At 39.3% G+C, this 15,875-nt stretch overlaps 1 protein-coding gene across 1 annotated transcript in view; it reads left to right on the forward strand.

The window, feature by feature from the left end:
* Positions 1–15,324, forward strand: part of ATP6V0D2 (ATPase H+ transporting V0 subunit d2) — a 55,411-nt gene extending 40,087 nt beyond the window's left edge. Inside the window, exons 3-8 of the mRNA XM_008974635.5 lie at positions 621–799; positions 2,614–2,693; positions 4,041–4,118; positions 11,215–11,391; positions 12,566–12,640; positions 13,911–15,324. Coding sequence (XP_008972883.2) covers positions 621–799; positions 2,614–2,693; positions 4,041–4,118; positions 11,215–11,391; positions 12,566–12,640; positions 13,911–14,072 — 751 coding nt within the window. The 3' untranslated portion in view covers positions 14,073–15,324. The remainder of the gene's footprint in view (positions 1–620; positions 800–2,613; positions 2,694–4,040; positions 4,119–11,214; positions 11,392–12,565; positions 12,641–13,910) is intronic.
* Positions 15,325–15,875: the final 551 nt, after the last annotated feature.

Genomic DNA, 15,875 nt, shown 5'->3' on the forward strand with positions numbered 1-15,875 from the left:
CCATCACATTTGAGAATGACTGTGGAGGGGCTTCTTCCGCATATTCCCACCAGCCAAGGTTTTATTTAGTTAGTTGTTAGAATATTGAATATGCTTTTTCATGGCCAGGTGCAGGCACCGTGGCTCATGCCTATAATTCCAGAATTTTGGGAGGCCAAGGCAGGCAGATCACTTGATGTTAAGAGTTTGAGACCAGCCTGGCCAACACGGTGAAACCCTGTATCTACTAAAAATACAAAAATTAGCTGGGTATGGTGGTGAGAGCTTGTAATCCCAGCTACTCAGGAAGCTGAGGCAGGAGAATCACTTGAACCCAGGAGGCGGAGGTTGCAGTAAGCCAAGATTGGGCCACTGCACTCCAGTCAGGGTGACAGAGAGAGACTTGGTCTCAAAAAAAAAAAAAAAAAAGAATATTGAATATGCTTTTTCAATTTATGACAGTCTCAGAGGTCATATATTTTTCTCCACATCTCCTAAACCCCAGTGTTTAAAATAAAAAGAGACTCATGTATTTTCTGAATGAAACAGTGTATACCTAAACAGTGTGTGTTTTTTACTTGTGGGATGCTTCTTATCCTTTTGCAGCTGTCCTCTAATGATTGAGTTGTCTTCTAAACCAGGTGCAGTTATATGATAGACAATGTGATTCTGCTGATGAATGGTGCATTGCAGAAAAAATCTGTGAAAGAAATTCTGGGGAAGTGCCACCCCTTGGGCCGTTTCACAGAAATGGAAGCTGTCAACATTGCAGAGACACCTTCAGATCTCTTTAATGCCATTCTGATCGAAACACCATTAGGTAGGAACACTTATGTAATTTTGTAGCTGCTTGTGTATGTTATCACAGTCATTAGAAAATGTACTATTTTTTTCTTCCCTGTGGTCCAAAAGAAAATGTACTTTGATTTCACAATTTTTTTTCCATGAATACAGTAGCATACCATGCAGATTCCTGGAAGTGGCAGAGACATTAAGGAATTATCTAGTTCAGCTCCCTCATTTTTCAGATCAGGACAAATGAAGCAACCTGCTCAGATCACATGTGAACCATTTGTAGTAGAGAAGGAACTGGAGCTCATCTCTCAACCTTCAAACCTTTCACTTTATACCAGGTCATAGCAAATAAATAATAGAACTTGTCATTCTTCAAAAAAAATGTAATTTTCTAGCTTGGTTTTATAGAATTAGTTTCTTGTCCTTCCATTTAAATTTTTGTCTAGATAAGGCTGCATATAGGAAGCATTTTCTTTCAGGAAGTTTAAAAATGTCATTTTTCTGAGATGCTCAAGAGTATCTGTCAAGTCATCAGAAGCAATGATGAAATGATTGTTAATTTCATTATAATTTGGCACTAACAAGAGTTGTGTTCAAAATGCTAAAGAGATAATTGTATAAGCATCATTATCTAATATTGTCAGGAAATCTGGATAGTAGCAACTCACTATTGATCGTTTGTCAAAATAGTTGCTGTTTAAGATAGATATTTTAAAAAGCAAAAAAAAATATTTGTGTCATCATTAAGCACCCGATACTGAGATAGCATAGGCTGATCGAGAGAGGTTGAGACTGCAATCAGACAACCATGAGCATGAAACCAGGCTCTGCCCGGTCCCAGCAAGGTGACTAGGAGCAATTCAATTCACCCCAGTTTCCTCATTTTGGAAATAATCGTATGTTTTTATAACAGAGTTTTAAAAATAAAACACACTTTTAAGTACAACTCAATGCTTGGCACATACTAAAGTTGCAAATAATAAATATTATTATTAGATAGTGAAGGAGGAGGGACTTCAAGAAAAAGCCTTAAGTGAATAGCTCCAAGGTGTTGTGAAGATTAAATGAAAGTATATTCAGTGTGTAGTGTAGTGAGTGAGGTTTAGGGCAGCAGTCCCCAACCTTTAGGGCAACAGGGACTGGTTTCATGGAAGACAACTTTTCCACGACGGGAGAGAGGGGATGGTTTCGGGATGATTCAAACACATTACATTTATTGCGCACATTATTTCTGTAATTATTACACTGTAATATATAATGAAATAATGATACAACTCACCATAATGTAAAACCAGTGAGAGCCCTGAGCTTGTTTTCCTGCAACTAGACAGTCCCATCTGTGGGTGATGGGAGACAGTGACAGATCATCAGGCATTAGACTCTCATAAGTAGCACGCAACCTAGATCCCTCAGATGCACAGTTCGTAATAGGGTTTGCTCTCCTATGAGAACCTAATGCTGCCGTTGATCTGACAGGAGGGGGAGCTCAGGTGGTAATGCAAGCAGTGGGGAGCAGTTGTAATTACAGTTGAAGCCACTCTCTGGCCCACTGTTCACCTCAGCTGTGTGGCTCAGTTACTAACAGGCCACGGACTGGTGTTGGTCTGTGGCCTGGGGGTTGGGGACCCCTGGTTTAGGGCTTACACATGATAAATGCTTAAAAAGTAATAACTGCTTTCACCCTCATTACTATTAGCCCTATTTAGTGGAGTGTATGGATTGCAACTCTGCAGTGTTCTTGTCAGGAGTGAGCAGAGGGTGGTGTGTTCAGGATACATTTTCTACAGTTTATAATCTTGCTTAAGATTCATTTTTTGGTATGGCAATTTCTGCTTTCAGCTCCATTCTTCCAAGACTGCATGTCTGAAAATGCTCTAGATAAACTGAATATTGAATTGCTACGCAATAAACTATACAAGGTAATGGTTTTCCCAAATATTGTCTTTTTCTTGATTACACAATGTATTGTGACTAGAGTTCTCTATTAAAACTTACTTTACTCATTAACCAACTTCTGCAATTATGAAACTGTGCATATTTGGAATATAGCTTTTATAGTTCTGGCCTGTCCTCTAGTTAAATGCATGCATGTCAGCTTCCCCTAGCCAGCAAGATATTTGAAAGGAAATAACATGCCCTATTCTTCCATATTCCTAGCTCCTTGCATGGTACCTGGAACATAAAAGGTGTTTGGATGATGGTAGGTGAAGAAATGGGGTGAACAATATCAATCCATTTAAAGCAACCAGCATACATAGCAAACCTTCTGCTATGTAGTGTTCATCTCTGTCCTCAATCCTGTTAGTATCCCTGAATCTCACAGCTAATCTGCCCACACAATTTTAATCTACAGTGTGCAGCATACCAGAATGAACAATTTGTGTACACTGCATCATAGGTACCACTTTGCATAATCTGACTGTCTGGACTGTGCTGCCACCATTTGAGTAGCTGTATATACTTTAGGCTGAGCAAAATCTGTCCATTTTTAGTCAAATAACCATAGCCTCTTTGGACACTCACACACAGTAACTGAACATATATGGCATGCTGTGTTCAAACATGTGGTCCTTTCAAAAGCATTGTATTGCAGGCAGTGTTCCTTTTGGTAAAGTGACTTATGGGCCTAGAGGAGGCATCCTTGAGATATAACTAACAGAAGGCACCGTTCTAAGCAATTTATAGGCCTTAACTCACTAATCCACCTGGCAAAAATATGATGTTTATGCTATCTCCATTCCTCAGAGGAGAAAACTGAGACTTGGAGAGCCAAGGTTTCTTTGGAAGAAGTCAGTTAGCTAAAACATATTAGAGTTGGGATCCAAACTCAGGCAGTCTGACCCTACAGCCTTTCCCATATAGCTCCATGCTCAAAGCCATCCCAAATGTGCCTCTGCAAGAGACTAAATGTCAGCATAGGGCTAAATCTAAAATTATTCACTGATCTCAGAAAAGAACTTGGCACTCTTGTTAAAATAGCAAGAATTAACCATATGAAATAATCCAAAACCATGCAAAAAAAGTGCTTGTTAAGTAATTATAAGTTATGATAAATGCAGTTTTGTCCTTTTCTGGAATTCTTTTTTAGACTGTGCAACATGCTGCAATGTGAAAGCTTCTACCAAATTTATTATAAAATTTCTTCCTATGGGAGATGTAATTCAGATTCCATTAAAGCATTTAATAAACCATGAAAAGCTGATCTAGACATTTTCAAAAGGAATATATATTCATTATATCACTTTATGATCTTTTTTCTTTTTAAGTCTTACCTTGAGGCATTCTATAAATTCTGTAAGAATCATGGTGATGTCACAGCAGAAGTTATGTGTCCCATTCTTGAGGTAAGAAAGAGTCCTTGAATTTTGTTATGCTAAATAAGGTGCTTACATATTTTTATTGTTTTAACCTTACTTATATTGCCTTATCTTTGAATTTTTTTTAATCTAGAAGTAAGACAAGCAATACATTTTATTATACATATGATTTGATATATTTGGTTAAGAGTTGTATTTTCCAACTCTTAAGTTGGAATATGGAAGTTTTCTACATGGAAAAGTTAGCTTGGAATTAGAAAATAATAATGTTTACACAGATTTGGTTATGATTCATTTTAATGTAGTATGTAAAAAATAGATTGTAAACAATAACAAATTTAGTATACTGTTGTTACTGGAAAAGGGTCCCAATCCAGACCCCAAGAAAGGGTTCTTGGATCTCAACAAGAAAGAATTTGGGTCCATAGAGTAAAGTGAAAGCAAGTTTATTAAGAAAGTAAAGGAGTAAAAGCATGGCTACTCCATAGGCAGAGCAGCCCCAAGGGCTGCTGGTTACCTATTTTTATGGTTATTTCTTGATTATATGCTGAACAAGGGGTGGATTATTCATGTCTCCCCTTTTTAGACCACATAGGGTAACTTCCTGACATTGCCATGGCATTTGTAAACTGTCATGGTGCTGGTGGGAGTGTAGCAGTGAGGACAACCATGGTCACTCTCAGTGCCATCTTGGTTTTGGTGGGGTTTAGCCAGCTTCTTTACTGCAACCTGTTTTATCAGCAAAGTGTTTATGACCTGTATCTTGTGCTAACCTCCTATCTCATCCTGTGACTTAGAATGCCTAACCATCTAGGAATGCAGCCCAGTAGGTCTCAGCCTTATTTTACCCAGCCCCTATTCAAGATGGAGTTGCTCTGGTTCAAATGCCTCTGACACTATGAGAAATGGATGGACTATAGACACTCCATAATCACCCAAATTCCCTCCGGTGAGGGAACACTGGGCAGCTGGGAACCCCCACAACTTGGCACCAAAAGTCCACTATAGCTTCATCCACAGGGACATTGTGCCTTACAAATCCTAAAATAAAGGCTGCCCCAAGCAACCCATGAGCATTCCAGCTTTTGGCAGGAAGACTCATTGGTTATGTGATTCACAGTTGGTAAGCTCATTTAATTACATGTCAAACACCACCATCGGTATCTACCTCTCTAGTTGATGTTATAACTTAATTCCTCTTAAGGACCACAGATTTCATCTATGCTTAGGAGTCCTCTTGCATAGGAATGTCGACCTGCAAATGCATGGGAGATTCAGGGCAGAGATCAGAAGGATTTGTGGGGCATCCTGCACATAATTTGCACTGAGTATTTTACCTCCATTCCTCTTGCTAGTAAATAATTTTCTAATTCACTTAAAAAGAAAAAATATCACTTTGGGCTTTTATAAGCCCTTACTTTGCCCTGTGAAACCAAATTTTATCTAAAGAATATTTTTCATCATTACATTATCTGGTACAGTGACTTCACTGGTGGGTGGAATTCTGATTTCAAGAAAAGCCTAATAAGCATTACCCTTCAGGTAAAAAGAAAAAAATTTACTTCACTTGCAAATATTTCAACCTAATGCTCTGAAACCACATATGATAAAACTAGCTCCCCTCAAAACATCTAATCATTAAAATTTTACTTGGTTGATGACTTCTGATATAGAAAAAGGAAACAAAAAAGTTTTATAGTTGAAGATATTTTGCTATTCCTTATTGAGATTTTGTTTGTTTGTTTTGATTTTTGAGACAGGGTCTCACTCTGTTGCCCAAACTGGAGGAGTGCAGTGGCATGATCATAGCTCACTGCAGCCTCGACCTCTTGGGCTCAAATGATCCTCGCACCTCAGCCTCCTGAGTAGCTGGAACCACATGCACATGCCACCATGCCCAGCTAAGTGTTTTATTTTTTTGAAAAGTTTGAAAAGACCAGGTCTTGGCTGGGCGTGGTGGCTCACACCTATAATCCCAGCACTTTGGGAAGCCAAGGTGGGTGAGCACCTGAGGTTGGGAGTTCGAGACCAGCCTGGCTAACATGGTGAAACCCTGTCTCTACTAACAATACAAAAAAAAAAAATTAGCTGGATGTGGTGGTGCACGTCTGTAATCCCAGCTTCTTGCGAGGCTGAGGCACAGGAGGTGTGAAGGTTGAACCTGGGAGGTGGAGGTTGCAGTGAGCCGAGATCATGCCACTGCTCTCCAGCTGGGCAACAGAGTGAGACTCAGAAAGAAAGAAAGAGAGAAAGAAAGAAGGAAAGAAAGAAAGAAAGAAAGAAAGAAAGAAAGAAAGAAAGAAAGAAAGAAAGAAAGAAAAGAAAAGAAAAGGAAAGGAAAGAAGGAAAGAAGGAAGGAAGGAAGGAAGGAAGGAAGGAAGGAAGGAAGGAAGGAAGGAAAGAAAAGAAAAGAAAAGACGAGGTCTCTCCATGTTGTCCGAGCCCGAAATTCTTAAAATAAAGCCTAAATAGTTGTGAAGTGAAAGTCTTATCACTAAAGATCTCCAAAAAATATTCTTGTCCTTATCTATATTATACAGAAAGTGGATATCGAATAAATAAATAACATTTTGAGGCATAGTAAATGACAGAATGAAAAATAATCTCTCTCAGTCATGCTAATCATGCAACATGATTAACTGGTGACCCTATGAAGCCCTATCCTTTCTTTTCATAAATTCAACTACTAGCCACACTATAAGAATCCATATTATCTATGGCTCAAAAGTAGAATTTCTACTCAGCATAATTCTTGTGGTTTAGAAATGGTTTGCTTACTTTATACCCATGAAATATGTGAAATAAAAGTTATATCAAGACTCATAACCTTATCAAAGGTATACAATAGCACTATTAATAGCTAACACTTACTACATGCTAGATGCTATCTTGAGTGCTTTATATACATGAATTCACTTAGACTTCAAAACCACACAGAATAGGTAGTCTCATATCTATTTTTCAGGAGGAGCAACTGAGGCACAGAGAAGGCTAATAACTTACCCGACGTCTCACAGCTAGTAAGTCAGGATTGGAATGCAGGCAGTTGGCTCACGTACTTATGTGCTTATCCACTCTGCCATAGTGCCTCTGCATTAAATTCACCATTCACAATTCTTTTATATAAACGTGAGTGCTAATTCATAAGCAAGATCATATACTGTGTACTATAAAAATTGGTAAATAGGTAAGGTAAGAATTATGTCTTTGAATAGGTAAGAAATAGGTAAGAATTATGGCTTTGTAATCCTTGGTAATGTAAAAAAAGGATAGTATCAGAAAAATGCTTATCACTGGGATGATGTGATCAAACTACGATATGCCCAGTGTTCTCATTGTACTTTTCCAATCTTCATGATATCAGATGAGATTAGTGTTTGTTTGTTTGTTTGTTTCAAACAGCATTAAAAAAAATCCAGCTAGGCATGGTAGTTTATGCCTGTAATCCCAGCACTTTGGGAGACCTATGCAGAAGAATCGCTTGAAGCCAGGAGTTTGAGACCAGCCTGGGCAACATAGCAAAATCCTACCTCTACGAAAAATACACAAATTAACCGGGCATGGTGGAACACACCTATAGTCCTGGCTACTCAGGAGGCTGAGGTGGGAAGATCGCCTCAGCCCAGAAATTCCAGGTTACAGTGAGCCATAAGCCACCTCACTCCAGGCTGGGTGACGGAGTGAGATCCTGTCTCTAAGAAATAAAAATAAAAATCCATTGAACAATTTTTATTTATATAGAAATATCAGCTACACAGGGCATGAGGTTATAACATTTATAATTATATGATCAAAGGGTGTTTGTCAGCTTTACGTAAATACTTTCGATCATGTAATTACCTCCCTTTTATTTTTGTAACTATAAAGCACTTACTGTTTATAGGTTCCATGTATATTCTCAATTACTCTCATTTGGCCAGAGACTTCAAGAGACTTAATATGGTAGAAGAGACCATTAACCTCAGCTTACATGTGAAAATTTGACCTAATTACAAGATTATAACTTCATATGAAAAAAAAAAGAAATTGACTTATGTTCAAGGCAAATGCACTGTAGTATAATATTTGCCTTTTACTCCTACTCTTCAATCTTATGGTTAATAGGGCAGTGAAAAACAAGCATAAAATATGTTTGTTTGATCTCTACTGGTCAGTGCATGTGCTGATAAGGCTGGGCTCCATTCCAGTTCACTTCACTCTTTTCCATTGCCACTGACATCTCCGCCCACTGCCTCCCGCCAGGTGCGCCCTTCTTCCCATGAGGAACTGGAGAGAATGTGTGACCCCATCGGTCTGAGTTTATGATGTGCAACCGATAGTGATTTTGAGCAAGTAAACAGTTCATTGCTATCTCTTGAAATAACAAAAAAAATAAGGTCTAGTTTTAACATGAGTAAGTTTTTATAGGGAAAAGTAAAAGGAAAGTCATGGGACTGCCAACATATACCATACCACACAGCGTGCCAACTCTCTGCAAGAAACAGGAACTAAGTCACACTAACACCAGCCCATTCAGTCTCCTCTAATCAAATGCGTGTCAAACTCTGCTTAGGGATGGTCAAAGAACAGTCCTTTTCCAATTCTAAAATGATGGGTGTTTTCACCATAGGATAACACACACACTTACCCAAAAGAGCCTCTAGACTAGAAGAGTAAGGTAGATATATAGTCAGTTACGATAAAAGGAAAATGGAAAGTAATCAGGGTTCAAAGGGAATCATATCCAATTAGAGAAGAAATGGAAGGGCTTGTTATGAAAAAGATGACATTTGATGGGACAGGAGCGCAGGGAGGATTTCAGCATGCAGAGTTATGGAACAGAGCACATGCACGGTAGGCTAAGGGAAGAAGTGGTTACAAGGACAAGGAGGTAGCGAGAAGATGGAGGGCTCAGATAACCTACTGTATCAGCCAAAGCCCTTTCTTCTTATATTCATATTCTCTCCCCAGCCAGCTGTCCTTCCCACTTCTCCAATTGCTTTCCCAATGATTGAGCCATGACAATTCCTCCAAATCATCCTGCTTTATCTCCTGCAGCTTCCTCTTCTGGCCTGGACTCTGCTGTTTGCACGTCTGCAATGCTGCCTACGTTGCCCTAATTCTCTTTGTAAGATCATGACATTTTAGAATCAGAGAGCACATTAAAGAACATCTGTGACAATTACCTCCATTGTTGCTCTAGTTGCCCTAATTTTTGTTTTAAGTTTTCTTATTGCCACGAAATCTTCTTCTTCCATTTCTTCTCTTATCCCTAGAAGGTCTAAAATTACTGACAGGACTGGTTATATTCAGTAGTCAGAGACAGCTGCCCTTGCTTCCAAATAAAGCCACTCCCTACTTTTCAGCTCACCCATAATCTCCATGAGAGCAATCAACAGGGTCAGATGGAACTAACTCTCACTCTCCTGATAGAAAACACCTGTTCTTACATAAGATTTCCAGTGAAATCTGTTGCAAGTTGGGTTTTGTTATAGGTTAACCAGTCAAAAGCTGATTAGAGGATAGCATACAGCAATTCTTTTCAGCTTTCACGTGCATACAGATAGCCTGGGAATCCTATGAAAATGCAGATTCTGGTTGAGTAGGGTTGGACTGCGGCCTGAGACTCTGCACTTCTAATGAGTTTCCAGGTGACGTCAAATCTACTGAGCCATAAAATATTGCTTTGAATAGCAACATCATGGAGAATGTTGGAGAATTTCAAAGTAGTAGGATCACACATCACTCTGTTGGATACAGTAAATACTTAAGACTTTCTTATGTGTCAGGCACTGGCTATTCAAAAATGAACAAAAGGCTGGGCGTGGTGGCTCATGCCTATAATCCTAACCCTTAGAAGGCCCAGGACAGAGGCTTTCTTGAGCCTAGGAGTTCAAGACCAGCCTGGGCATTATGGCGAAATCCCGTCTCTACAAGAAAAATTACCCGGGCATGGTGTCACGTGCCTGTAGTCCCTGCCACTTGGGAGGCTGAGGTGGGAGGTTGAGGCTGCAGTGAGTCCTGACCCCACCACTGCTCTCCAGCCTGGATGACAGAGTGAGACCCAATCTCCAAAGGAAAAAAAAAAAAAAAAGAAGAAAACAATGAACAAGAAAGACATGGTTCTTCAAAGATTTTAGAGTGTAGTGGGGAGAAACGCAGGCACAGATTTCAAAATGAAGTGGTAAGTACTGGGCATTTGGAGTACCTAAAGAAGAGCTGCGTAGCCCAAGGAAACCATGGCAAGCCCCCACAATAGGCAGAGGAGCCCCTAAAGGAGAGACTGAGATGGAATGGCCAGAGTTGGTAGGAGGAGAACCAAGAGACTGTAGAAACACGGAGCTCAAAGGAATAGAAACGAAATTTCAAGAAAGACTTCAGTGGTCAGATGAAACAGGAATGATGAAGGGATGCGAGCCCAGGTGCCTAGTAGTATTCAGCACAGAGAAGACAGGCCGTGAGTATGTGTTGACCTACCTGGAAGATCATGTAGCCACACTCCAGCATCTTACAAAGAAGAAAACTTCTTGCGAGAAAGATGATTTGCCCTAACCCACATAGTTCTTAGCTACAGTCTTAGATTTATTGATACCTCACCTAGGACACTAACAAAGAAAACCAAAGCCATAAAAGTGTAAACAAATGGTAGGTAGCACAACATTTCATTATGTAAAAAGTTATGCTGACATTGACAACTAGGAAGGGATATTAACATGTATGGCATGCACTTTTTGTTCCAAACATCACGCTAAGCACTTCCACTTATGTTACCTGGTTCTGCCCCTGAATGAACCCTAAGAAATAGGTATTCTCCTTTTTATAGAAGAGACACTTGTGACGCTTGTGGCCTAATGTGACAGAGACACATGAGGAATTCATCGCAAGGTGCCCGGGAAATAAATCTTACTGGGGTTTCAGGAGTCATAGGTTATCATTGCTGCTGTGTGATCCTTCTCTGGCAAGCAGACTTACTCCATTACAAGAAAAGACTAAGGGAACACTAATAACACATGTCTGGAGTATAATTAGACATAGATCCAGAAAGGAAAGCGAATCATTTCAGAAATGAATGTGTGCACTTTAGAGTCTGTTTATAGCATTTAGCAGTTTATTAGATTTTACTGGTTTTGTCTTGCAAATTCAGTTTGAGGCCGACAGACGTGCTTTTATCATCACTCTTAACTCCTTTGGCACTGAATTGAGCAAAGAAGACCGAGAGACCCTCTATCCAACCTTCGGCAAACTCTATCCTGAGGGGTTGCGGCTGTTGGCTCAAGCAGAAGACTTTGACCAGATGAAGAACGTAGCGGATCATTACGGAGTATGTGATGACACTGGCTTCCCTAAGTCCTTTGTGTTCATTCATTTCCATGTGCTTTAGAAGCTCACACATCAAATTTCCGCTTATACTCAAAAGAAGTGATAATATTTGTAAGGTAGCAATCAGTGTTTCTTGCTGAAGCAATCTCTCCCTAAGAAACACGTTAAGTTTCTAGCCCAAGCTGCTAATTTTTAAAGTTCCTGCCAACCAAGTACTTGTTTAAATCTCCAAGGAATGGTCATCTGAGCACTCCTTTTGAAGTGTTTGATAAAGCAAGTTCCCCCAGGAGACTGGTTCAGTGTTCTGGAAATGTGAGCTCATATCAACGTTATGTAAAATAGTCTGACCCAGCAGCCCTTTCAGGTACCCACTAGGGAAACAAGGTTAGCCACAGAACGTCTAGGTGGACGGCAAGGAACAATATGGATGTATTAGTTTTTCCACTCACCTTGCTGAGTGGCCAGAAATCAGGAGAGGAAACAGCTGCTTGTGCCCTTCCCCCACTCCAGCATCCAGTTGCTCTTGGAGCGCCTGAAGCTCCTCAGCTTAAGGTTGTACACTTCGGCTCAGCTTCCATTCCCTCTGACTTGCACACATTTACATAACCTCCAGGTAACTTTTCCAGGGCTAGAATGACACTCATCTTTTCCTCCAGATTTCTGAAGCACTCCAGGAAAGATGAAAGTCAGCAAATGTGTAAACCTTGTGACATCTCATATGTAATTGCGTGAGACTCTTTAGCACAATATTAAATTTTGAATTTCTCCCAAATTCCACGCCTTCCACACTGGAAACTACATGTGAATTTTATCAATTTTCATCTCAAACAACCATGAACCCTTACTGATCAAATCATGAACATTCACTGAGCTTCTATAATGTACCTAGCTAGCCCTAAGACCCTGAGTGAGAAAATGAGCTCAAACACTGTATACTGAGAGTTGAATTGCCTTGTAGCCCTGAACAAGCCAATAGGCTAGAATTTCATCCACACTCTTGTTATTTGGATTTTTTTATTGTTTCTTCGGGAGGCCAAAATCCTATAAAAAACATTCAGTCCTCCTGGTATTTTTTTTTAAATAAGTACACAATTTCTATAATGCTAGGAAAAATATATTTATATACATTTATAAGAAATGAAAATGTCTTTAAAATTAATGTCTTTGTTTTTAAGGTATACAAACCTTTACTTGAAGCTGTAGGTGGCAGTGGGGGAAAGACATTGGAGGACGTGTTTTACGAGCGTGAGGTATGATATAAGTGGAAATACTATTAGCTTATTTTTCTCTTACTGTGGATTTTATATATTTTCTTACTTTGGGTTTTCTTTTTACAGCTGATCATGCCAATTGATTAAGCACATTCATAGCTTGATAGTCAGTGGTGTATTATTACTACAAAGTTACACACAGACCTAGGAATCTTTGTGCTAGCAGTGCTGCTAAAGTTTGTAGCTTTTCTTATTTTTTTTTTTTTTTTTACCCTTCTAAAAGAGTTTACTTAAAAACTGCGAGAAGTAATGGAAGTACATTCAATTCCTCATGGAATTTGCTGAAGAACATTATTACAAATGCTACAAATTTTAGTGTAAAATTTTGGTTAATCATATGAGATAATGTTTCTTTTTTTAAAAAAAATTGTGTTATACTTTAAGTTCTGAGATACATGTGCAGAATGTGCAGGTTTTGTTATGTAGGTATACATGTGCCATGGTGGGTTGCTGCACCCCTCGACCCATCATCTACTTTAGGTATTTCTTCTAATGCTATCCCTCCCTTATGCCCCCCACCGACAGGCCCCAGTGTGTGATGTTCCCCTCCCTGTGCTCATATGTTTTCATTGTTCAACTCCCCCTTATGAGTGAGAACATGTGGTGTTTGGTTTTTCTGTTCCTGTGTTAGTTTGCTGAGAATGATGGTCTCCAGCTTTATCCATGTCCCTGCAAAGGACATGAACTCATCCTTTTTTATGGCTGCATAGTATTCCATGGTGTATATGTGCCACATTTTCTTTATCCAGTCTATCACTGATGGGCATTTGGGTTGGTTCCAAGTCTTTTCTATTGGGAAAAGTGCTGCAATAAACATATGTGTGCAGGTGTCTTTATAGTAGAATGATTTATAATCCTTTAGGTATATACCCAGTAATGGGATCGCTGGGTCAAATGTTATTTCTGGTTCTAGATCCTTGAAGAATTACCACACTATCTTCCACAATGGTTGAACTAATTTACACTCCCACTAACAGTGTGAAAGCATTCCTATTTCAATTTGGAGCTTTTCTTGTGATTCTACAAACTTACTTTAATAACTTCCGTTGTCTACATTTATCTGCAGAGTGACACTCTCTCTTTAGAACTTTCTGAGTTGTCACCATACTCCTCTATTTGGCCCAGTTTAGAGATTGCCTGTTTAAACACAAATAAGCACTGCACAAGTTCAAGCCAGTCAGTAGCTTAATATTATTCCATAATGTTCCAAATAAGTTGATGATCTATGTTACTTTTTTTCTTTCCTCAGGTACAAATGAATGTGCTGGCATTCAACAGACAGTTCCACTACGGTGTGTTTTATGCATATGTAAAGCTGAAGGAACAGGAAATTAGAAATATTGTGTGGATAGCAGAATGTATTTCACAGAGGCATCGAACTAAAATCAACAGTTACATTCCAATTTTATAACCCAAGTAAGGTTCTCAAATGCAGAAAATTATAAATGTTAAAAGGAAGTTATTGAAGAAAATAAAAGAAATTATGTTATATTATCTAGACTACACAAAAGTAAGCCACACTATATCTTCATGAGTTGCAAGTCCATGGAAACACAGTAAACCAGCCCTGAAACAAAGCATTTCCTTGTTTTCAGTGGTATTAGATCTTGTTTCCACATGTCTGTCTCATTCTTCACTGGGCCTTACAGGTTAGTTTTAATTAACTCTATGGTATTTTTCTTATTCTTGTTTGATCATGTTAAAAATTGGACCTAATAAAAGTATTTTATTCTTGCTTTTCCATGCTTCTCTACAGGTCCAAATACTGAATGTCTCCTTTACTTTTTCTCTTTCAAATTTTTTTCTAGACAGGGTCTCACTCTGTCACCTAGGCTACAGTGCAGTGGTGTGATCACAGCTCACTGCAGCCTCGACTTCCCAGGCTCAAGTGATCCTCCCAGCTCTCAGCCTCCAAAGTAGCTGGCACTACAAGTGCACACCCCCACACAAGGCTAAGTTTTGTATTTTTTGTAGAGACAGGGTTTCAACATATTATCCAGGCTGGTGTCGAATTCCTGGGCTCAAGGGATCCACGGTCCCCCTTGGCCTCCCAAAGTGTTGGGATTACGTGCATGAGCCACTGTGCTTGGCTTCATTTACATTTTAACTGTCTGTTCCTTACCTAGATTCACAGCAATCCAAAGCTGTATGTAGTCAACATGGTTCACAATTGTTGGAAAATGTGTTTTTTGTTTTGTTTTGCTTTTTTTTTTTTTTTTTTTTTGGAGACAGAGTTTTGCTCTGTTGCCCAGGCTAGAGTGCAGTGGCGCGATCTCAGCTCACTGCAACCTCCGCCTCCCGGATTCAAGCAACTCTCTGCCTCAGCCTCCCGAGTAGCTGGGATTACAAGCACCCACCACCCCACTCAGCTAATTTTTTGTATTTTTAGTAGAGCCAGGGTTTCACCATCTTGGCCAGGCTGATCTTGAACTCCTGACCTCATGATCCACCCGCCTCGGCCTCTCAAAGTGCTGGGATTACAGGCCCCTTGTTCAGCCACTTCACCTGGCCCCTTATTTTGTTTTTGTTTTCTAATATACTTTGATCTAATCAGCTTGAGAAAGCAACACAATTTCAAATCCTATCTTCTAGATGCAAGCAGTGTTAAATTTGTTAATAAATTTGCTTTTCACACCTTTCTTTAAATAAAAGGTATATCTCTCTTCTTGTGGTTTCTTCCTTCTTTACATGAGAAGAAAATGACCTCCTTAATTGTAGTTTACTCATTCAAAAATCTCAGGATCAGTTGGCAGGGTATGGATTCTCTATTAAAATCTCAGTAGAAATGGTGCATAGAGCTACCAGGAAAAAAAAGGCAACAAAGCACTGCTCAAGTCCTTCCTTTAAATATAAAACACATTAACATATTCCTAAATGTAAAATCTATATTTGCCATGTTTCAAAAAATAAACCCATATATATTTGAAAATTCTTCAAATCAGAATATTTACAGAGAGTATACAAATACTGATATCTAGAATTAGATGCATAGACCAAGGAGTAAATCAAATTTTCTGCAAAAATCTAGCTTTTTTAGTTAAATATTTTAGTAATTTTAGTGATAGGAATTTTTTGTTGTTGTTGAAACAGGGTCTTGCTCCATCACCCAGGCTGGAATGCAGTGGTTACTGGAGCCTCCACCTCCCAGGCTCAAGTGATCCTCCTACCTCTCAGCCTCCCAAGTAGCTGGAACCAGAGGTGTGTGCCACCACAA

The sequence above is a fragment of the Pan paniscus genome, chromosome 7 (assembly GCF_029289425.2).
Source record: "Pan paniscus chromosome 7, NHGRI_mPanPan1-v2.0_pri, whole genome shotgun sequence".
In the NCBI taxonomy this organism is placed as follows: Eukaryota; Metazoa; Chordata; class Mammalia; order Primates; family Hominidae; genus Pan; species Pan paniscus.